This window comes from Trachemys scripta, chromosome 9, assembly GCF_013100865.1.
Source record: "Trachemys scripta elegans isolate TJP31775 chromosome 9, CAS_Tse_1.0, whole genome shotgun sequence".
In the NCBI taxonomy this organism is placed as follows: domain Eukaryota; kingdom Metazoa; phylum Chordata; order Testudines; family Emydidae; genus Trachemys; species Trachemys scripta.
The window spans coordinates 97,704,951-97,726,771 of NC_048306.1; the positions used below are offsets into that span (position 1 = coordinate 97,704,951).

The 21,821-nt window shown below is 45.0% G+C and overlaps 1 protein-coding gene across 1 annotated transcript in view; it reads right to left on the reverse strand.

Annotated features, from left to right (window-relative positions):
- DIS3L2 (DIS3 like 3'-5' exoribonuclease 2) overlaps positions 1-21,821 on the reverse strand; it is a 267,320-nt gene that overhangs the window by 218,788 nt on the left and 26,711 nt on the right. Inside the window, exons 4-6 of the mRNA XM_034780543.1 lie at positions 21,439-21,581; positions 12,612-12,665; positions 8,327-8,428 (exon numbers count right to left, since the gene is read on the reverse strand). Of these exons, the coding sequence (XP_034636434.1) occupies positions 8,327-8,428; positions 12,612-12,665; positions 21,439-21,581 (299 nt within the window). The remainder of the gene's footprint in view (positions 1-8,326; positions 8,429-12,611; positions 12,666-21,438; positions 21,582-21,821) is intronic.

The window sequence follows — 21,821 nt, forward strand, 5'->3', positions numbered from 1 at the left end:
CAAAGTTGAAGACCCATGTTATTAACACTGTCAGCTATTCAGGCAAATATACTAATTTACAAGACCAAAACCCTTTGTTATGCAAGCCATATCCCCCACACACCCCCAATTCATTTATTCCCCCTATCCTGCACTGGAGTTCTGAGTGCTCCAAACCTAGCATTTAGGATGTGGCAGTATAATAGGACCCAGCACAGAGGATCATCATTAAGATGGGAAATCTGCGGTAGGGAACCACCTGCTTTGGGAAAAGCAAGTTCTCACTCCCAGGACCGTGGCCAGCCTTTTTTGGAATGCAGGAGGCACAAACACATCAGATTGGTGGACTAACAACCAAATCCCTGTGGTAAAAAGGAAACCAACAAAACAACCAACAAATCCAGTCTTCAGACAGTCAAGCACACAAGTGAGTTGGGAGTAGTAAAAAATAAAAACCATCAACATGCAAAAGGTCTACCAAACCAAAATGTGTATATTTTTTAAATGTACACTGAGGGTATGTCTACACTACAATTAATAACCAGAGGTTGGCTGGGGCCAGGTGACTCGGGCTAAGAGGCTGTTTAATTGAGGTATAGATGGGGCTTGGGCTGCAACCTGAGGTCTCGGACCGTCCCCCTTCACAGGGTCCTAGAGCCTGGGCTCCAAGCTAAATGCATACGACCTCTCTGCTGGTACATAGCCGCTCCACAGGCAAGACCCTTGCAATACCTCCTGAGTGGTCCCAACTGGTAACTGGGCCCTGGCATGCCCAGGCAAATTCTGCAAGGGATCTTGAAGAAGCAAGGGGCCCCAAAGGTGTAGTGAACAGGTCCATCAGTGCCCATGCCACTAGCTACTGGGTCGGTAGTGAAGACTTCAATGGTTTCTATGGTGGAAGAAAGTCTTACACTCCACCATGGCATAGCAAGCAGATGCAGGCCTAGCAGTTGTCTACTACTATAGAGAGCGCCCACATGCAGGGCCATAGAGTGCACCCTAACCCCCGCCAGGCATCTTGTCAATGTATGCCACTGGAACACAGGTGAACAGGTGAGAGAATGTGGATGGTGCAACACGAGCCACCACCATTTCAAACAATTCATGTGTGTGTTCTGATGACAGAGGAAAATTTTACAGTGATGGGTGAGTGGCGATGCAACAGGCCTGGTAATGCTGGTGGTCATAGTCACAGATCAGCATGTAGGTATCTCCCAATGCCAATTATCATAGTTTCATGGAATGTTTGTACTTTTTGCAACAACCCTACCACCAGCTGACCTGACAGAGACATAGCACTTGTTGCAAGAGAACTGTCCAGGTTTAGGGTTGACATTGCTGCGCTCAGTGAAACCAGACTCGCTGATGAAGGGTAACTCGCAGAGATCGGTGCAAGGTCGCCCATCCTCAGAGCCAAGACTATTGGGTGTTAGCTTTGCCATTAGCAACTCTGTTGCCTCCAAGCTTGAAAGTCTACCTAAAGGCATAAGTGATCGTCGTCTGGTTCTACGGTTGCCATTGAAACGTAAGTGGTATGTTACTATCAGCAGTGCTTATGCTCTTATCATGACAAATGCTGACAATGAGAAAGAAAAGTTCTATAATGACTTACACAAACTCATTGTGTCTATATCTGCATCAGATAAACCGATTATCACGGGGGGGACTTTAATGCAAGGGTGGTAATCTGGCAGCCTGCCATCGGACAGCATGGGACTGGGAAAGAGAATAGCAATGGAACTCTGCTACTTAGTGAGTGCGTCAAGCAGCAATTAGCAATCACTAATACCTTTTTCCACCTACCCGACAAAAAGAAAACATCACAGATGCAGCGAGATCCAAACAATGGCATATTATGGACTATATCATCGTCCAGCGGCCAGATCTATAGCATGTACAAATCACTGAAGCCATGCGTGGGTCAGACTGCTGGACAGATCATCCAAAAGTCTGCTCCAAACTATTATTCATAATTCAACCAGCGCATTGCAAGGCATCACCTAAACCAATGAGACAGCTCAGCATAAAGTATTACAAGATGAAGCTACATGAGTGCAGCTCTATAATAACATCACAGCAGTTTTGTCTGACTCTACTGGCTTGACGACTAGTACTAATTTAAACAGCGAGTGGGTGACTCTTCACGACATGGGATATCAAGCTTCTCTCGCCACCATGGGTACAGCAAAACGACATTATCAAGATTGGTTTGACAAGAACGATCCAGAAATTCAACAACTACTTGTTAAAAACATGAGATGCATTGTCAAATTCTTGTATCCCATGTTCCTGTAGGCACAGTTATAACATACAATAATCTGTGTCATGACATCAAATAAAAGACACGCAGGATCAATGGTAGAATGCCAAGGCAGATGAAAACCAGACCTATGCCAACCGTCAAGAGACGAAAAACTTCTATGCTGCTTTGAAAGATGTATATGGTCCTACACATAACACAACAGTGCCTCTGAAAAGTGCAGACAGCCTAACACTGATCACTGACAAAGGAGAAATCTTTCAGAGGTGGTGACAGCATTTCGGTGATCTTTTGAACACATCACCCAACACCACAGAAGAAGCAGTCAGAAGACTAGTGGAACAGCCAACATGTAATGACAACACGGACACAGCCCCATCCCTTGAAGTCAGCACTGCTATCAGTGCCATGAAGAACTGCAGGGCTCCTAGATCTGATGGGATTCCCGCAGAAATATCCAAGTATGGAGGTGAGATTCTGCTTAGGCGACTGCATGGACTATTCTTCAATATATGAGTACTGAAATCATACCGCAAGACTTCAAGGACAAGATCGTTGGCACCATACACAAGAGGAAAGTCTGACTTTGGTAATGATCGCGGTATCTCGTTACTCTCCATCGCCAGAAAGGTTCTGACTAGAGTATTCTTTCATCGTGTGCTATGCATCATCACTAATTACTTACTACTGGACGTTTTACGAACAGCAGACTTTGTAGCCTGTCAGATGCAGCAGAAATGCAGAGAACAGCAACAGGACCTTTACAGCGTCCTTATTGGCCTGGATAAAACATTTGACACAGTCAGCAGACCTGGGCCTTAGCAATTATTATGTAAGTTTGGTTGTCCAGAAAAATTCACCAACATTCCGAGGCTATTTCACAATGGAACGATTGGACGAATCTGCATAGGTGGTGTTTGGTTTGACCCATTTCCTACCAATGGTATTAAGCAGGGCTGCATAATTGGTCCACTCTTGTTTAATCTCTTCTATGCAGCAATGCTCAATGTAGCTACAAGAGACCAGGATACGTTTCCGATCCTCTGGAAAATTATTTAAGCGGAATAGGCTGCGATCATCCATGAACGTCTTTGAGGCAATTGTTCATAAGCTGAGGTATACTCTAGGGGCACATATTTTAAAAGATATAAAATTGATTACAGACAGATTTGCAGAAAGGTATGGGCTGACAATCACCCTGAAAAAGACGAAGGTCATGTATCGACCTATGCCAGGAAAATCCAGCATAAAAGTAAAAGTCACCATCAGAGAAACACAGCCAAACGATGCTACAGACATCTGCTATCTTAGTAGTATATTGTGGAATGATGTCACTGAAGACAAGGAGCTGACAAGTCATATCAACAAAACTAGGTCATCATTTGGCAGAGTATCCGGCAGAGTCTGGCAGCAACACAATATTAAGCTTGAAACCAAGTCTGTAAAATAATTGTGCTCTCCAACTTGCTGTATGGGTGAAAAACCTGGACTTGCTACAGGCATCACATTAAGCTTCTAGATAAGTCCCACTTATGACACCTGCGTGCCATGCTCTGCATCACATGGCAGGATAAAGCTACCAGTGATGAGGTTCTGGAATGCAGTCACTCTACAGGGCTTGAAGCCAGGCTTATCACATCATAGTTACACTGGGCTGGTCATTTGTTAAGGATGGACGACACCAGAATGCCAAGGCAATTCCTGCGTAGTGAACTGAAAGTGGACAACTGCATACAAGGCGGCCGGAAGAAACACTTCAAGGCCACACCAATGCATAACTCAAAACACTGCAACGCTGATGTTGACAGCTGGGAGTCAGTAAGAGGTAGGTCACGCTGGCAAGCAGTAGGTAACAATGGGGTTACCCAGTTCAAGATTAGTGGCAAGCAGTTGGCAACAATGGGGTTACCCAGTTCAAGATTAGCTGGCAAGCAGCCGGCAATAATGGGGTTACCCGGTTCAAGATTAACTGGCAAGAAGTAGGCAACATTGGGGTTACCCACTTCAAGATTAGTGGCAAGCAGTTGGCAACAATGGGGTTACCCAGTTCAAGATTAACTGGCAAGCAGAAGGCAACAACGGAGTTACCCAGTTCAAGATTAGCTGGCAAGCAGCCAGCAATAATGGGGTTACCCGGTTCAAGATTAACTGGCAAGAAGTAGGCAACATTGGGGTTACCCAGTTCAAGATTAACCGCAGTATAGATCTTAAAGCACAGAGGCGGAATCATAAATAGCGGCATACTCAGCAGACACAGACTTTAACCTCTTCCTCCACCTCAAGCTACCTGTGCACTTCATGAGGAAAGGACTGCCACTCGCACATCGGTCTTTTTAGCCATAACCCTACACACACCAGGTAAAACTGTCGCCAGCGTCATTTTCGATCAGGAAGGACAGTAACAGCAAGTCAAGTGTATAATTCTTGGCAAAATTAACCGTAATAAATCCCAATACAACCCTGTGGCACCGTTCCCAAAAAACTAATGCAAACAAGTTTTCATAGCAACAAACTCCAAGAAACTAGGGAGCTGGGATGCCCCCACTGACTAAGTTGCTGATGGCAAGAAACCGACCGGGACATAGTGCAGCACAGGGGTGGATTTAGAGTTAGTGGGGCCCTGTGCACAGCTCCATTTTCGCCCCCCCACCCCCCTTGGGACCGAGAAAAAGAAAGCCAGACCCCTGTCCACCCCAGGCGCGAGTCCAGATCTGGGTGCAGGCCACGGTGGCAACTGATGGGACCATAGGTGTGGGAACTAGGGGTGCGGGCAGGGCTGCCGACAGAATTGCCAGGCCCCTGGGCAAGGTGGGGGGACCCAGAAGGGGCAGGGCCTCAGGAAGAAGAGGTGGGGCTGGGGGCTAGCCTCCCCCAGTCAGCCCTTCAGCACTGCCCGGGCCACACCACGCAGAGGGCTCCAGCAGTAATTTAAAGGGCCCATGGTTCCAGCCACTGCCGGGAGCCCCAGGCCTTTTTAAATTGCTGGGCCCTGGGACATCTGCCCCTTCCCTCCCACACACCCCGTTGGCAGCCCTCGGTGCGGGAGGGGGCTGCAGCTCTCCCACGGGGGGAAGGATAGCTCAGTGGTTTGAGCATTGGCCTGCTAAACTCAGGGTTGTGAGTTCAATCCTTGAGGGGGCCACTTAAGGATCTTGGGCAAAATCAGTACTTGGTCCTTCTAGTGAAGGCAGGGGGCTGGACTTGATGACCTTTCAAGGTCCCTTCCAATTCTAGGAGATAGGATATCTCCTTTATTTAATTTAATTTTATTTAATTTAATTTAGTTTTATGCGGGGCTCCCCTGTCGCCCTGCGCCAATTATGTTAAAACCTATTGTTAGGAGCACAGAACTGCCCGGGCTCCTGGGGAGACAGGGAGGGGCCTGAGCCCCGCCACAGGGGCTGCACTGCAGCCGCAGCTGCTAAGGGGGATCGCGGCCACTTGCTTTGCAAGCACCCAGTGGCCAGGGGAAGCAAGCAGAGATCAGCGCGTGGAGGCAGGTCTCTGCCCACTTCTCCAGGCCAGTCAGCCCGGGGCCACCAGGCGCCCAAAGCTGTCCTCGGCCATGAAGATCTTGGTGTCTCCTGTCTCCTTCTCCAGCCCCATGGTGGCTCCGTACATGCGCTGCCTCCAGGGCGCCCGGGGTCCCGGCTACACCCCGGGCCCAGGGCTCTGCTGCTGCCCCACTAGCCGGTCCAGAGAAGCAGGCAGAGACCTGCCTGAGCTGAATACTCACCTGAAGTGGGAGCGGGGGCACAGCTCCATTGGCAGCCACCTGAGTGCCCCCCTGCCTCAGTGCGCTGATTTCTGCTCGCCTCCCCTGGCCGCTGGGTCCTTGCAACGCAGGCAGCTGCAATTCCCCCTTAACCGCTGCACTGCAGCCCCCATGGCCGGGCTCAGGCCCCGCCCTGTCTCCCCAGGAGCCCAGGCGGTTCTGTGCTCCTAACAATATGTTTTAACGTACGTGGTGCAAGGCAGCAGCCAGGACCCCAGGCACAGTGTGGCAGTGAAGCCCCACATAAAACGTGGGGGTGCTGCACAACCCCCCCCGCACTCCTAGTTCCCGCACATATGTTTTGGGAGACCCCTGTTGTTGGGGGGCCCCATGCCATGGCACGGAATGTTTCAAGGTAAATCCGCTCCTGGTGCATCACCTGCGTGGCTTAACACAGTCCTGTAGGTTTGAGTACTTAATTTAGCAACGTTACATTCACTGTGGAAGAGTCAGACTAAAGCCTTCTGAGTTATTTGCTTGCAGCCTCACCCGCGCTTCTTGCCAGTTTTTTGCCTGCAGTGGGAAGAATATGCTGAACCCATCTTCTTTTAGACTTGCTAACTGGTTTATACGCGTTTAGTGATCCAACCTCTACAGGAGCGAACATGGCTCTACTGAACACAGCTTTTCTCTCCTTTAAATAAAAGGCTACTGAATAAAGCTTGCCTCACCCTAATAACTGTTTGATTTTCAAAGGAGTTAAGTCATCCATAAGAGCAAACATCTCTTCCACATTTATATACGCACAGGAGTATATTTGCAGCATATTGGTTCCTATTTAATACTATGGCAGTATAATCACCCTTTGTGTAATGTAATGTCAACAATACATTGTGCAATAAGCACACGAGTCTTTTGTTCAGAGTCCTTTTACAATTATCTAGAAAGAAGAGTCAATTGTTCCATGCAGTCATTCTCCCTCTACAAGAGGGGACATCAAGAGGTTCAGTAAATAGCCAATGGAAGGTCTTGTAAATGGAAATTTAAAACTTTCCCCCACGAGTCTGCTTCAAACAAACACTGGGCATGAAGGCGGCTAACGAGCAAGCAAGGAGCACTAACCTGACTGGCTCAAATTGTTTAGACAGGGTACGTCTATACTTACCTCCGGGTTCGGCAGTAAGCAATCGATCTTCTGGGATCGATTTATCGCGTCTTGTCTAGACGCGATAAATCGATCCCGGAAGTGCTCGCCGTCGACGCCGGTACTCCTGCTCCGCGAGAGGAGCACACCCAGTCGAAGGGGGAGCCTGCCTGCCGCGTGTGGACCCGCGGTAAGTACCCTGTAGTTCGAACTAAGGTACTTCGACTTCAGCTATGTTATTCACGTAGCTGAAGTTGCGTATCTTAGTTCGAACTGGGGGGTTAGTGTGGACCAGCCCACAGACTGGACCTTCGCCTCACTGAACAGGCGGAGTTATTACTTTTGTCCTAGCTAGGACTCATCAATTAAAGAGACAATGCATTCTTCACATTCCTGAAAAGAATTCAAAAGCCAGATATTTATGTCGGGAGAAGAATTTGCAGCACTTCTGTCGTGTTCAGACATAAGAGCATAGCCATACGTGCTAGCTTCACCTTAGTCTCCCAGCAAATGGAGAACTGCAGTAAGGATTTCCCTGTGCAAAGCTGCCGACAGATTTACTAGCAACAAACAGAATAATCCAGCCATTTGATATAACATCCTGGGCATTGATGGGTGGAAGTAAAAAAAAAAAAGAAAGAAAAAAGAAAATACTTTTAAAAGGAGTGAAATTCTACAGGAGATGGAGACAGAAGTGATAAACATGCTTGCATTGTTCAAGTTATTTCACACATTCTTCATTTGTGCAAGACCTGAATGGTCATGAGATTTGGAGTTGGGACAAGACGAGTCCTCCAGGTCTTAGGCCCCACAAACTGCTGGGTGCTATTGGTTAATTAAGAACTGCAAATAGTACGCTTTAAATATACACATACTGTCAGCTGTGCTCAAACAGCCAATCAAAATCATTCAATGCCATAAACATGAAGCCAACTAAAAAAGCCATCTGTCCCATTCATATTCTGGGTTAGTGTGGTGGGCAAAATACAAACCTCCTGCGGTAGTGACAGATAGAGCCTTCACGCCAAAGAGGTGTGGCCTAGTGTTTTAGGTACTGCTTTAAAATGATAAACTTTTAATCTGCTAAAACATTAGTCACAATTTAGCTAAGAGATTTGTGGATAGTTCTCTATTAGTATATGGTATACGCCATACATGAATAAGATCAGCGGAGATTATTAGAATAGGCTTTTTCTGTGCAAGCCATAGAAATGAACATTGGACTGACCTTCCATTGCTCCTTGGGAAGCAGTTTCACCACCACAATGTCACCATTTAGGGCTCTGTTGCGAGCAACCACCCCATCAATAAAGATATCACGAATCCCATCCTATGGAAAGGAGAAAAAAATGTGAAATATCAAAGCATAAAAGACTAAGCTATATTTACTGCAGAAGTTTAAAAATAGCGACAAAAAAGGACAAGAGAGAGGGTCCTGTGGCACCTTTGAGAGTAACAGAAGTATTGGGAGCATAAGCTTTCGTGGGTAAGAACCTCACTTCTTCAGATGCAAGACAAAAAAGGACAGCGCACACACCTTGGGGAGATGGAGACACATATTTAAACGTTACATAACACAGCAACAAGTCTGTTGTAACTGCAGCCAACCGCAGTCTGTTCTGCCCCCTGCAGTCCAGAACCCCGCCTTCTAAAAGAGATGACCTTGGTTTCTGTAGCCCCACCTCACATACCAATCGCAGCTACTCCATACTGCAGGGTTATCTGCCTAGAACACACTTGACACTCAGCTCATAATCGAGATTTGGTTTCGGGGGGTGGAGGGGAGAGAGAGAGTCCCCCCTCCTGGGATCAAGGAGGATCCGGTTTAATCGCAGAGGTTTGTAGGTTTTTTTAGGGAATGGAGGTTTCACTTTCACACCGCTTTTGGTCAAGTTAAATCTGCTGCTTTCATTTTTGCTCCCTTGTACTTCGGCAAGCTGAGCTGACAATTGTGTGCGGTTGGTTGCAGAACACCATGAACCTTTAAAACCCTAGAATTAACCAGGGTATTAAGACATGTTCTTCTATTGTGGAGCCTTATCCCCTTTTCTTAGCTTTAAGGCATAAGATGACTGTGGGTTTCTTTAGTTTCTAACTTTTTTTTCAAGAAAAGCCAACCTTAAGGGAACTAAAATCTTAAACACACTGGGGTTTTAATGCAGTTCCTCAAATACACGCTCACGATTCTCTTGCACCTGCTAAGAGCTAATCTGCAGCATTACCATTATACCCAGTCTTCAGGGGAAACAGTAAACATATTGAATAAGGCCTCGTAGATTTCTCAGGTTAACATCACCTAAGTAGTCTATGCTGCCTAGACAGCAAAATAACAGAGGCAGAACCCTGCTGTCACGTGAAACTGAGGCCATCCTCCAACCGAGCAAATTACTCTTAGAAAGAAAAGCACAGCAGCTCAACAGCTGTGTCAAAGCTGCCTCCCATGACAAGATGCAGAAAAATTGCAAAGCCTGTTGGACCAACATAATTCAAATTGGAAACTTTTCTTTTCAAAAGGCCAGATTGTTACACATGGCCCTACAGCTCTTCTCCCACCCCCCTGCCCCTGAACGAGATCCACCACATATCTACAAAGGAAAAGTCAAAGACGTGTTTTAAGAAAAATGCCTTTTTTTTTTAACCTAGCTGTACAATTCCATTGTAACGCTGGCTTGTTGCAGGGCAGGAGGAGGTTGGGATGTGGGTTAATTTGTTTGCGCCATACATTTTTTTTTTTTTTTTTGCAAAAAAAATTAAAAGTAGTTTCTCCATCTGCCAACAGCAGCTCTGGAAGCGCTACGCCAGCCAGCTAAAGCTATGCTGCTAGACTAAGCAAGAAGGGATTTTCTTTTTTTGATTTGCAGCCAAAAGCTCTCATTTTAAACAATTTATTCCTATATACAGATTTTTAACACCAGTTATTTCAATGCCTGCTAGAGCAGCGGTAATTAAAAACTGGCCAACACCACCATACAGCTTTTTAAAGTAACATGTCATAAAAATGCAACATTTGCTTACTTAGCGCTTCAGCACTGTGGTCCATAAAGTTAACTCACACTCTCCCAAGTATCTGGGATTTCCCATTTTTTGTCTCCTTCCCCCCACACCAATTCTTCACACTCCAAACAGTCACCTTTTTGCATTACTAATGTAATTACAATGGGCTTGAACTGCAACACAGTACCGGGGTAACTTGAAAGGCCTACGCTTCTACCGAGGTGTTTCCGCTGTATTCGTTGCCATAGCTTCAGAGCACATTACAGCTTGTAAGAGGATCGGATTCTGTGCAGTCATCTCCCATTCAGCAAGATGTTTTATTACTCTATTGCCTTCACTGAACAACAGTAGCAGCCTTTTACATTTCTGTCTGACAGCAGGGAGATCTGTGGTCATTCTAATCTCTTCCGGAAACAAGTTCTACAGTCATGGGCCAGCTGCCAAGAAAGCTCCATCTCTCATGTTCAAGTGTCTCGCTCTTCAAGATGACAATTCCACCATTCAAAAGATCACAGATACTGAAAGCAGTCAAGATTGCAGCATGGGAGGCAGGGTTCTAAGAGCTTGGGTCCATCCCATGGAAGGCTTTGATGATAAAGCTTTTACCTTGACTCGGCATTCAACAGTAAGACAATGTACAGAGCAGCAGTTTGGACCAACGTGCTCGTAGGGACTTGTGGCATTAAAGTGACCTGCTGCTGCATTTGAACCCAAAACAAGCCTAAGGCTGGCATAATAAAGCCCCGAGGTGACAAATGCAGGGGGTCACTGGAGCCAAGTCCGAGCCTGACAGAATGGGGTGCAATGCCCGGGCCAGCTGCAGGGGAGAGATGAAGACTTTTCACAGCTGTAGCTATTTCAGTATCTGGCAACAATGGGGAATCTAGCAGGATGCGAAGACTGCAAGCCATCCTTGTATCCTTGATGGAGGGTTATGCTAATGGAGAGTTCCCCAAATGTAACCCTTTCCTTACAATGACTACTTCCACCTGGCCCAGACAGATCAATCTCCAGGGGCTGACTCGTCCTACCACTGGGCGATGGTGCTGTTTGCATGATTTAACCCAGGAAGAAAAGAGAGTGATGGCAGAAACGTAACCCTTAACTAACATTCCAGTGCCTATGTATTCCAGAACACAAAACTGTGAGTGATCTGCTTTACCATGAGGTAATAGCTAAGCACTCATGGGAGTAAGGATAGAGCTCTTTGCTTGTGTGCACAGTTGGACTTAATGTTTAGCTAGTGTTTTGTGGTTTAATAGGATAGGTTTAACAGTCTACACTTACCTCATTCAAGAGAGCAAGCAGAGAGGAGTACAGAACATTTCCCATTTACACACCAGGACTGTCAGTGCCAGTTTCAGGAAGCATTGGAGACCGCTATTATGAGTTTCCTCCCCAGTGACTCTCAAGAATCTTCCCCTTTGCACCAGCACAAATAATACAAGTCTTCCTCTATGGAAAGAGGCTTAAAGTTCATTTTCTATGACTGACTGACCACAGAAGTTAACACAAATCTCTGGACTTTCAATCCTGACTCCAAAAGAATTATGCCCCAAAAGTAGGAACGATATTAAACACAACCAACAACTCAGTGTCTGAGCAAGGCCCTTTTTCTCCTCTACCTCCAAACAAAACCTAATCTCAATATGAAACACCCTGTCACATTAGGAGCAAAACTTTAATCAAGTCACTACAAAATAACTGTCCTCAACTACACCAGCAGAGAGGTAACCTTGCCTAAAGGAGGCCCTTCAAATCACAAGAGTCCTTCCATTGAATGAATAACCAATGTAAAGAAATGGTCCCATGTGATAACCGTGAACCTCAAGCCAAGCTATACACCAGTGGTTTTCAACCTGTGATCCACAGACCCCGTGGGGCCGCAGACTATGTCTAAGGGGTCAGTGAAAAGTTGTCATTACCATAGAACAGTGGTTTACAACCCTTGATCCCCAGACCCTGGCGATCCGCAGACCATGTTTAAGATTTCCAAAGGGTTCTATTAAAAAATTTTTTAGGGGTGCACAAATGAAAAAAGCTTGAACCCCACTGCTATACACAGCTTGCACAAAAGTGGGTGCATTAGAAGGAACCACGCATGGTACTTTTGGACCAACTTTATAAATTAGCTCATGCAGCAGATCGAAAATGGAGAGCATATTTGTTCAGGAAAGATTAATTTAAATCAGTGGAAAAATCTATAAATCTTCTGTAGCCATAGACCAAGGGTTTACAATTACACTAACTAGTGGTCCTCAAACCTGGGCTCAGCTGGTGTCTTTGGGTTAGAAACAAGTGTCCCCACTTTCATCAGAAGTTCAGAGACATTAAGTAGCACTTTGTGGTGTTGGAAACAGTTTTTTCCCCCCACTATGTACATACCTTAAGGTTTATTTTAATGTATCCTAACTGGTGCATCTTGTTACACAAATCAAAGTGACATTTCGTACACAGTACAACTACTATCTTCATACACATTCATTTAAGAACGACGGAGAATTATAAATTATACTTACTGGAGATGGAATGAAGGCTTCATGGTATTTCTTAGGATTTATTCTCAAAGGTCCCTTAATTAAAAAAAAAAAAAATCAAGATTACGTCTGGAACATTAGTTTTATGTAGTATTAGTTAAACTGGATGACTACGAATAACATAGTTACTTTGAAACATGATAGATATATCTGAATTTCCATTGCAAATCTTAAATTTTGAGATTAGTACCTGTGTGTTGGAACCATTTCAATCCAAAACTAAGTACATACGTCCACCCAGACACAACCCCTTCCTCCACTCTCCACCTGCCAAACAGCATGAGGTCGGGCTCCCAGACGTCATTCTGTCACACATTACACCATAAACCAGAGTACTCCAAAAAAGGCTTTTCAGAATTAGACATTGATATCGATTTTTATTGAGCACTGAAACTACATTCTTCTTTTATTTTTCCTAATTTGAAGATTCCCAGGATATCTCAACTGTAGTGAAAATTCACAGCTCTTGATTACATGAGGTTTTCCGATATGACCTGGGAACGTTGTACTGAACTTGGTGACTTTGTATTTGTTTGCCTCAAGAATCTTTATTGTTTGGATTGCAGCCATGCCTAGGAGCCGCAGTCCTGGACCCATTGGGCCAGGCACTGTATAAACACCAAAGAGGATGAACCCTGGCCCAAACCTAAGTTACCTGCTAAAGCAGGGCAAGTTGTACTAAAGCCATGGAATCTGCAATCTAAATGCACAGAAACAAAAATTCTGACCTACGGTGAACGACAGATACTATGATAGCCTGCATGCTTAGCTTCAATGGAATTTCTCTGACAGAAATATTGGGAAGGGAAGAGAGGCCGAGGTGAAGACTGACTCAGCAATATATGCTCTTCAGGCAAAACGTGTTATCATAAAATCATAGACTATCAGGGTTGGAAGAGACATCAGGAGGTCATCTAGTCCCACCCCCTGCTCAAAGCAGGACCAACACCAACTAAATCATCCCAGCCAAGGCTTTATCAAGCCTGACCTTTAAAACCTCTAAGGAAGGAGATTCCACCACCTCCCTAGGGAACCCATATTCCAGTGCTTCACCACCCTCCTAGTGAAAAAGTGTTTCCTAATATCCAACCTAAACCTCCCGGCACTGCAACTTGAGACCATTACTCCTTGTTCTGTCATCAGGTACCACTGAGAACAGTCTAGATCCATCCTCTTTGAAACCACCTTTCAGGTAGTTGAAAGCAGCTATCAAATCCCCCCTCACTCTTCTCTTCTGTAGACTAAACAATCCCAGTTCCCTCAGCCTCTCCTCATAAGTCATGTGCTCCAGCCCCCTAATCATTTTTGTTGCCCTCCGCTGAACTCTTTCCAATTTTTCCACATCCTTCTTGTAGTGTGGGGCCCAAAACTGGACACAGTACTCCAGATGAGTTAAGTAAACAAGTAGTGAGTTCAGGTCAGACATTCAGTATTTCCTTGTTTTCCAGTTTTGTGCTGCAACCAAGATCAAATCCATTTGGAGTGTTTTTAAATATAGATGCATAAAATGTTACTCATTCCAATAGCAGATACGCTAGTGTGCTACCTTTACCCATCTGCTGTTACACATCCCCCATCAAAACCAAATAAATGATGGTTCGATGAGTTCCTTATAAAGTCCTTGCTGATGCTGTTCTTTAAGCAGCCAAGAAACCAGGCCCGCTTTCTTCCTTAGGCCCCACCTCCTCCTCCACAGCCACAACGCTTGTTCAGAAAGAACAAATATAACAGAACAGCCCCTGGTTTTGATGATGATGATGTTTTTTGCTCTGTTTTTTGGGGGGGGGTGAGATTGGTTTTGCTTTAAAAAGTTGTATCGTATATTTTGGGAGACAGCTTTGGGGGTGGATAGGGTAGGAAGGAGAAAGGTTTCTTCCAGCACTGTCTCCCACCAGAGGGCCAAAACCTTATTGGACTCCAGCTGCGCTTTTGGACTGTTTACTAACATGGATAGTAATAACAACTCTGTAGTAAGAAAAGTTTAAAAGGTGAATTGAAAGGATTTTCCAAAAACAAACAGTTGAGATCCAACATCAGTAACGGGTGTAGACATAGTTATTAACAAATAAACTTTAAATTAGAGAGGACATTCATTTTCTGCTTCCCCATCATCCAGGATTAAGAGATGAAAAGGAAATTTGAACAGGGAATTATTGGTTATTTCAGAACACTGACATTTCAATTCCAAGAGCATCCTGGGAATTGTAGTTTAGAGGACTAATTAAAACATTTACTAACTTTTACTCTTCTAAAATGAGACAGTATTAACTACAGTTGCATTAATAAATTCCTTTTGCTTTTGATCTGAAACTTTAAAGCCTTTTTCATCCATGTATTTGGAATGTCTTCAATTACTTATATGAAATGTATTCCATCTGTGTTTAGCAATCATGGGACACTCTCACTGGAACTGCTTCCTTATAAATTTGATGCAGCATATTAATTTTCATGTATTCTGGGAAATGCTCTGAATATAGGAAAATAACCTCTTCACACATAAACGTTTTGCTGGCTTGAGGAGAAATTTGCTAGTTTGTGAAGTGGGTTTTTTTGGGTTTGTTTGAAGTTTGAAAACACCAGCAGCACGAGGACAAATGGACTCCTCATTCTTCAGATCTTATTTGTGCACTTTGCAGCAAACTGTCTTATTTTAGGCCTTATTTTATTGTATGGTTAATATTGAGATTAATTACATCGCGTGCACCTCCCAGGACAGTGGCAAGAAAACAAAGTACTGTAAGCATGGAGAACACCCTTGGGGAGTAAATCAAAATTCTTCATGCATAGGCAAAATGAGATCTAGTGTGCTGTGTTTAGCCTCAATTCGGAATGGCACCCTGGGACTTTGCACTCTATATGATTTTATGAAAAACGCTAATGAGTGTGAATATAATGTAACTGGAATACGCTTCATGCAGAAGGTCCTTTGTAAGGTATCATTACAAAGCTTATAATCTACTGAGTGTGATCATCCTATTTGTATGTATGTATCATTCTTGTATCTGAAACTAGAAATATGAAATATAACTCTGAGGGCCTATTGTAATTATGCAAAATGTGGGCCATTAATGGTGGTTTGGAATCTTGATGGCTCCCATTAACCAGGACAATTGACTGTGGATGGTTCTGTTGGTTGCAGGACTTCCTGTGAGTCAGGCTGGGAGGAATGAAGGCTTGGGGTCTCACAGGACATGTGACCCTGTCACTTGGTACTGAAATCCATCTTAAATCTGGTGCTTTTCCATTTAAAAGGGGGGTGGGGAGAGACAAAAGAGTCATACCTTGTGCCAAAGCTATATAAGGAGGGGGAACAGAACAAAGGGGGATGCAATCATGAGAAATCCCCTAGCTGCCACCTGAGCTGAAACAAGGGCTGTACCAGGGGAAAGGATTGTGCCCAAACTAGGAAGGCATCCAGTCTGTGATAGAAGCTAAGTCTGTGTTTGTAGCCGGCAAGCATGTCTGGCACAACCAGGCAGGGGTCTGGAGTCCCAAGCTGGCAGGGAAGGCAGGGAAAGAAGTAGTCTTGGCACATCAGTTGGCAACTCCCAAGGGGGTTTCTGTGATCCAACCTGTCACACGCCCATTTAAATGATGGAAAATCCACAAAGGTCTTCTTTCCAGAGAGGCAGTCAGTCATCAAATCACCTGGCTTCTCGTTGAAGATAGGAAGCAGTTATTGGTAGTCATAAGAGGGAGAATAGCTTCTACAATGTGTCAGTCAATTCCTGTTCCCAGAATTTCACCAGCAATGCAGAAGCAAATGAGAAAGCATCCTGCATCACACAAGAACCACCCCTTTGGATAGTTAGGGCCAGACTGTCAAAGAGTCACGTGCAAATATCCAATGTTCACATGAAAAATCAGGTTTTGCATACATGGCAAGTAGGGCGCCCAACTAGCAGTGTGCACAAATGCCTAATTTATGTGAGCATACTGAGTAGCAAAACATCAAGCCATTTAATATATAAACGCTTTACGTATATTATAGAATTATGACAAGCATCAGAACTCTTATGTCAAGTAGCATTCAAATACTTTTTCTCTAGTTCTTTCCCTGAAGCAAGGAACTCCCAAAGTTTATCTTAGAAAGCAGATGGACCCTATTATCTGTGCCTATGAAAATCCTATTTACAATGTTGTACATTTCACGCTGTGATATCATATCTGGAACCAGCTACTCTCCCCATCTGCAACGAACAACTGTTCTCATATGTGTATTAGGGGCTGAAGCCCTGGCTGAACAGTCTCATGATGTCACACTAAAGCAGTATTATTTTACAGTAACTTGCAAACAATGGCTGCTATATTTATCAGTGTTTTTATGTCAGCAAAGCCAGCGGTTGGGGAGGAAAGGATTGCAGCAAGGTTTTTAAACATCTCCTCATAGTTCAGGTCGACCTCACACCCGCCAAAGAAAGTCCTTAAACTTATTAATTTTCCTAAGACGTTACAAAACTCTGGATTTTCCAACTTTCTCACTTCTTCCAGAGAAGCAGGGCAACAGAAAAGATACTTAGACAACACTTCAAGCATCCCAAATCAAGCACTACACGTAGGCCACCCCAACATGGAGGCGCAGATCAGCGTGTGTGGAAAGCACAGAGAAAAGTCAGTGTCCAAATATCTATCCACTGCCAAGGGCTGCTTAAAAAAAACTGCAACAAACCATATAAGGGAACCCCCAGTTTCATACTTGTAAAGAAACTGCTTGCAAAAGGAAAGGCATTTGGATAGCCAAATAAGGTTCAGTGTCTCTGTAAATCAGTGTGCTTTCTGAAGCTTACCCTGTCACCAGCCATCAGAGGTCCTGTCACACCTACAGTCTTTTCACCCATCCCTTGATCTGAAATGATGGCTAATGCATGGCAGGATGATGGAAGTTCCTTTGGTTCATGCTGTTTAACACACAACCTGGCTCTGACAAAACGGATATCTACTACCTTTCCATGGAGAAGGTATCCAGTCTTGTTTAACTTGAGACCTGCATGGACGATTCCAATAACCCTGCCTTGGGTCTGTTTGCTCTTGGTCAGGTACTCTTCTACACATGGAGACCAGGGAAGGGGAAAATGCATGAACCTTAAGCATCTGATCCCAGATGTCCATTCTCGTGGCTGGATTTGAGTGTGTCCCATGATCAAGTGGAATTCTGTAGGGCACAGCTCATCATGCTATTTATTGAACTTCCTACTTAAGCAAACTGTGTATCAAACCTAGCATCAGGAGTCACTGAGACATCTAGTCATGACTGATTTCAGCATCCATGAACAGAAATGCTTCTAGGTCTTAATGACTTGGAATTGTACAGCCGCTATGGAAGACATAGGATTATCTCCAGGGGGTCTCCAATTCATGCCAGGGGACACATGAGCTAGGATCTTCTGGAATATTTGGTTAAATTACATTGCCATGGACCAATCATCTTCTCCTCAAACTTGAGATCAGGGTGTTTCCTTGCCCCGTTGAGATGACAGACCTACTGTTATGTTCTACCCTCAGACATTCATGGACCCAATGAGATTCAAGAATGCTCTGGGAGATTCTACTACCCATCCACAGGTTCACATTGCTGATGGAAAAGAAATCTCTTGGCCACAGCCATTGACACTGGTACCTGAATGTCTTCTGTCACTACAGTCCTTAGGAAAGGTTATCATTGTGTGTTCTCTCAGGTTACCATGGCGTTCTGATGTCCTGCTTGTAGGGACTGATGGAGTGACTCTTCAGGAGTCTCAGTGGAGTGACTTCCTCAGAGATCTCAGAGAGCAGTGCTGAATATCTGTTCATCTCCCAAGACTCCTTACAAGGTCTCAGAGGGTTTTATTCCTTCACCCTTCCTGTTCAGTGTGTATTTAAAGCCACTGGGGGTTACTGATAAGACACTCGGGGAGAAAGGTTTTGGGCTGCAATGTCTGTGATCAGATACTCAGTTCTGTATTTCCTGCTCATCAACTCCAGATTCTACAGTTTCAATAGTTTCCCCTCAGACAGAGAATCGGATGATAGGAAAGTGGCTGTACCACAACCCTGACAAGACAAACATGAAGTTTCCTGTCAGAGAGAAACATGAGCTGGAGTGGAAGCTTCATCATTTATAGAGGGTAGAGGCTTCTTGTGCTAGAATAATACAATCTGAGGAACTCTGGGAGATATCACCTCAGACGAATTCTCAGGTACCAGCAGCTGCCTGGTAGTGCCTTGTATCCTCTGGAGCTGCACTGCATCTCTAAGGAAGATTTATGTCTGATCTCTGAGTTTATTACCACCTGGCTGTGTTACTGAAACATGTTCCAAGGAATATTCTTGAAGGCCACTCAGAAGCTCTGGTTGCTTCATTACACAGCTGCAGTGTGGAGGCCTTTTCTAATACAAGCACAGGACAGGGGGCTCCAATTCCTTCACTGGGTATTTGCTCCCAGGTGAGGGAGTCTGTAATTATTGGATTGGGAACCACTGTGAGGCTACAATGCCCCATATAATCCTTTTACAAAAGCTAGAGTTGATCAGAAATTGGGCTTTAAAGAGAAACTAACTTACAGCCTTAACTATGGTATCCTTATCATGATTCCGAAAATGTTTCCATTAGAGCTGGATGAAAAGATTTGTAACAAGAACTCGACAAAATTGTTTGAAACCGCAAACATCTGTGAAACTGATTTAAAAAAAAAATCTTTCCTATGAAACATTGGGACAGTGACAACGTTTCTGCATGAGTATTTGCATAATTTTTCATGTTGAGGTGGGTTGGTTGTCACTGGTCACATGATACTGGTTCCAGATTCCTGATGGCTGAGCCTGCTCATGTGGTCAAAAGAGCCAGAAGTGACAGCAGGCCACCAGCCATTCCTAGCCGGATAACACCACTAGAACATGTGGTAGGGAAACGGCGTAGAAAGAGAGGACTTGCATGCTCTAGTCAGCTCTTCCTTACGTTAGGACAGTTCATCCAAGCAGCCAAATTCTGACCTTTCAAGACATGGTGACCTTACATCACTATGTTTATATGGCGTTTATATGGCTACCTTAATGCTGTGATTTCAATGGCTCTTTTTTAAATACAGTTGGAGTCAGTCTACAGGTTATACATATCATGGTGTGGTGACACCGGTGAGGTTTTGGTGGGAAACAGGCTGGTTTATCTGCTACCAAATGATTATTATGCCCTCAGTCTCCAATTTGCTTGCTGAACTACAGCTGACCAAAATTCTGGTGAAAAGTCAGACCTTTGACTCACAGGTGCAAAATCTGGTATATGTGCCAATGCCGTTTTTGAAGCAGAACTGGAGTGCCTATTAGGTTGGTCAAAACTTGGGATTTGCAGGAAATTAACAGGAAATTTCAATATTTCAAAATCTGGTTTTGGTCGGATTCAAATTGAAACCAAATTTTTCAAAATTTCTCATGAACCAAAACTCCCCAAAAAAATCATTTTGGAAACACTGACATAGTTCTGGCAGCTGGTGACCAAAACTGACATGATCAATTTCAGTGGTGAAACTGAAGGATCAAGAATCATGTCAATTACATTCTGCAGCTGCCAGAGCTCCCAAGTCTGCAGTTCAAGGCAACCCAGACTCCCAGGTCAGCTGGCCCTGCATGTTGCCTGCAAGCTGCCCATCCACACAGTGGCGCTGACCCAGAACCACAGACCCTGGAACCCCAGCCTCTCCAGCAGCCAACCAGGAAGCCAAGCAGATTTCTGACAGAACGCTGCCTATGATTCAACAAAAGTTCGTCAAACCTGAGGAGATGTTTTTGCAAAGCATTTCACATTCAACAAATCAGCATTGTCCAACAAAACTGTTTTGCTGGAAAACTTCCAACCAGCTCTAAATGCATACATCACTGGTCTTTCGGATGCATAACCACACATCTGTGACTTTCCACGTGTGTGTTTCTCTTTCCTCTGGATTTTATACCTCTGATCGGTAGAATGTAAGGCTCTATCAAGTCTTGCTTATTGATCATATGGGCAGGCACACGATCCTTAGAGCAGAAGTCCCCAAACTGTGGGTTGCATCCTCATAAGGGGGGCAAAGAGGAACATTCAGGGGGCAGCAGGCCCAGGCCAGGCACCATAGGGAGCGCCACCCAGTCTCACCCCAAGCTCCGTCCCTGGCCCCGTCCCCAGCCTCAGCGCGGCTCTGTACTTGGCCTGGGGCCCAACTGCCGAGGCTGGGGAGGGAGCAGAGTCACACTGGTTGCCAGCCCCCCCATGGCCTGGTGCAGTTCCGTTCCCACCCCGGCCCCACTCCCAACCCTAAACCCACCTCCAGCTGCGGCCCAGCCTCAGCCTCCTTACCCCTGTCCGTGCCCCCCCACACCCCAGCCCCGCTCCTGGCCTCAGAGGGGGCAGGGGGCACACATAGGGGTAAGGGGAGGGGAAGCATGCCTCTAAAAAGTTTGGGGACCACTGCTTTAGTGTGAACGTCTGTGAAGGCAACTTCGTGAAGGAGAATCAAAGATACGGCATCACCCTCTGCTCTTTCAGTTTCACTAGCTCAGTTTTGGCTTATAATACTTTGCAGTGAGGCAGGGATGCCACCTGGCCCTCAGCACACTTTGCGTCACCTCCAGCTTCACCTTCCACTTCTCTTGAGCACACACACACACGGGAACAGCTGAGACACAGACGGGGGAAGAATGCCTCTAAGAAACTAGAAGAGACCCCCCCCCCCCACATAAAAATCTCCAAATAATATATAAATTCATTGTACTGAAAATGGCCGACATATTATTTGAACATCTGTTATTTTCACCGGCTTATCTATATCGCAAGAGCAACAGCATTTTATGTTCTGGGCACCTGAATAAGCTCTCCCCTTTTCAATCCTGCTGCAACATCTTCCATTGACATGTAGGCTTCAAATACGTTCTTCTTCCTCCCTCTTGTGGGTTTATTCCGATTCTTTCTATCGCCTGATGTGGAGACTGCTGCATGGGACTCTCCTGCAAATACAAATCCGCAAACTGTTACCTTTCTAACCCAAGTCTGGATGTATTTTAACAGCAGTTACAGGGAGGCTATGTACTGTACTCGAGATTGAATCTTTGAGAGCAGCTTGCCTAGAATACCCACACATTACAACAAAATACCACAAGACTTGAGAGACCATATCTTACAAATAATCAACAGTCTTTTACAGCTCCACTTCACCCCAGCCGGTCCTTTAACAGTGCCTGAGCATG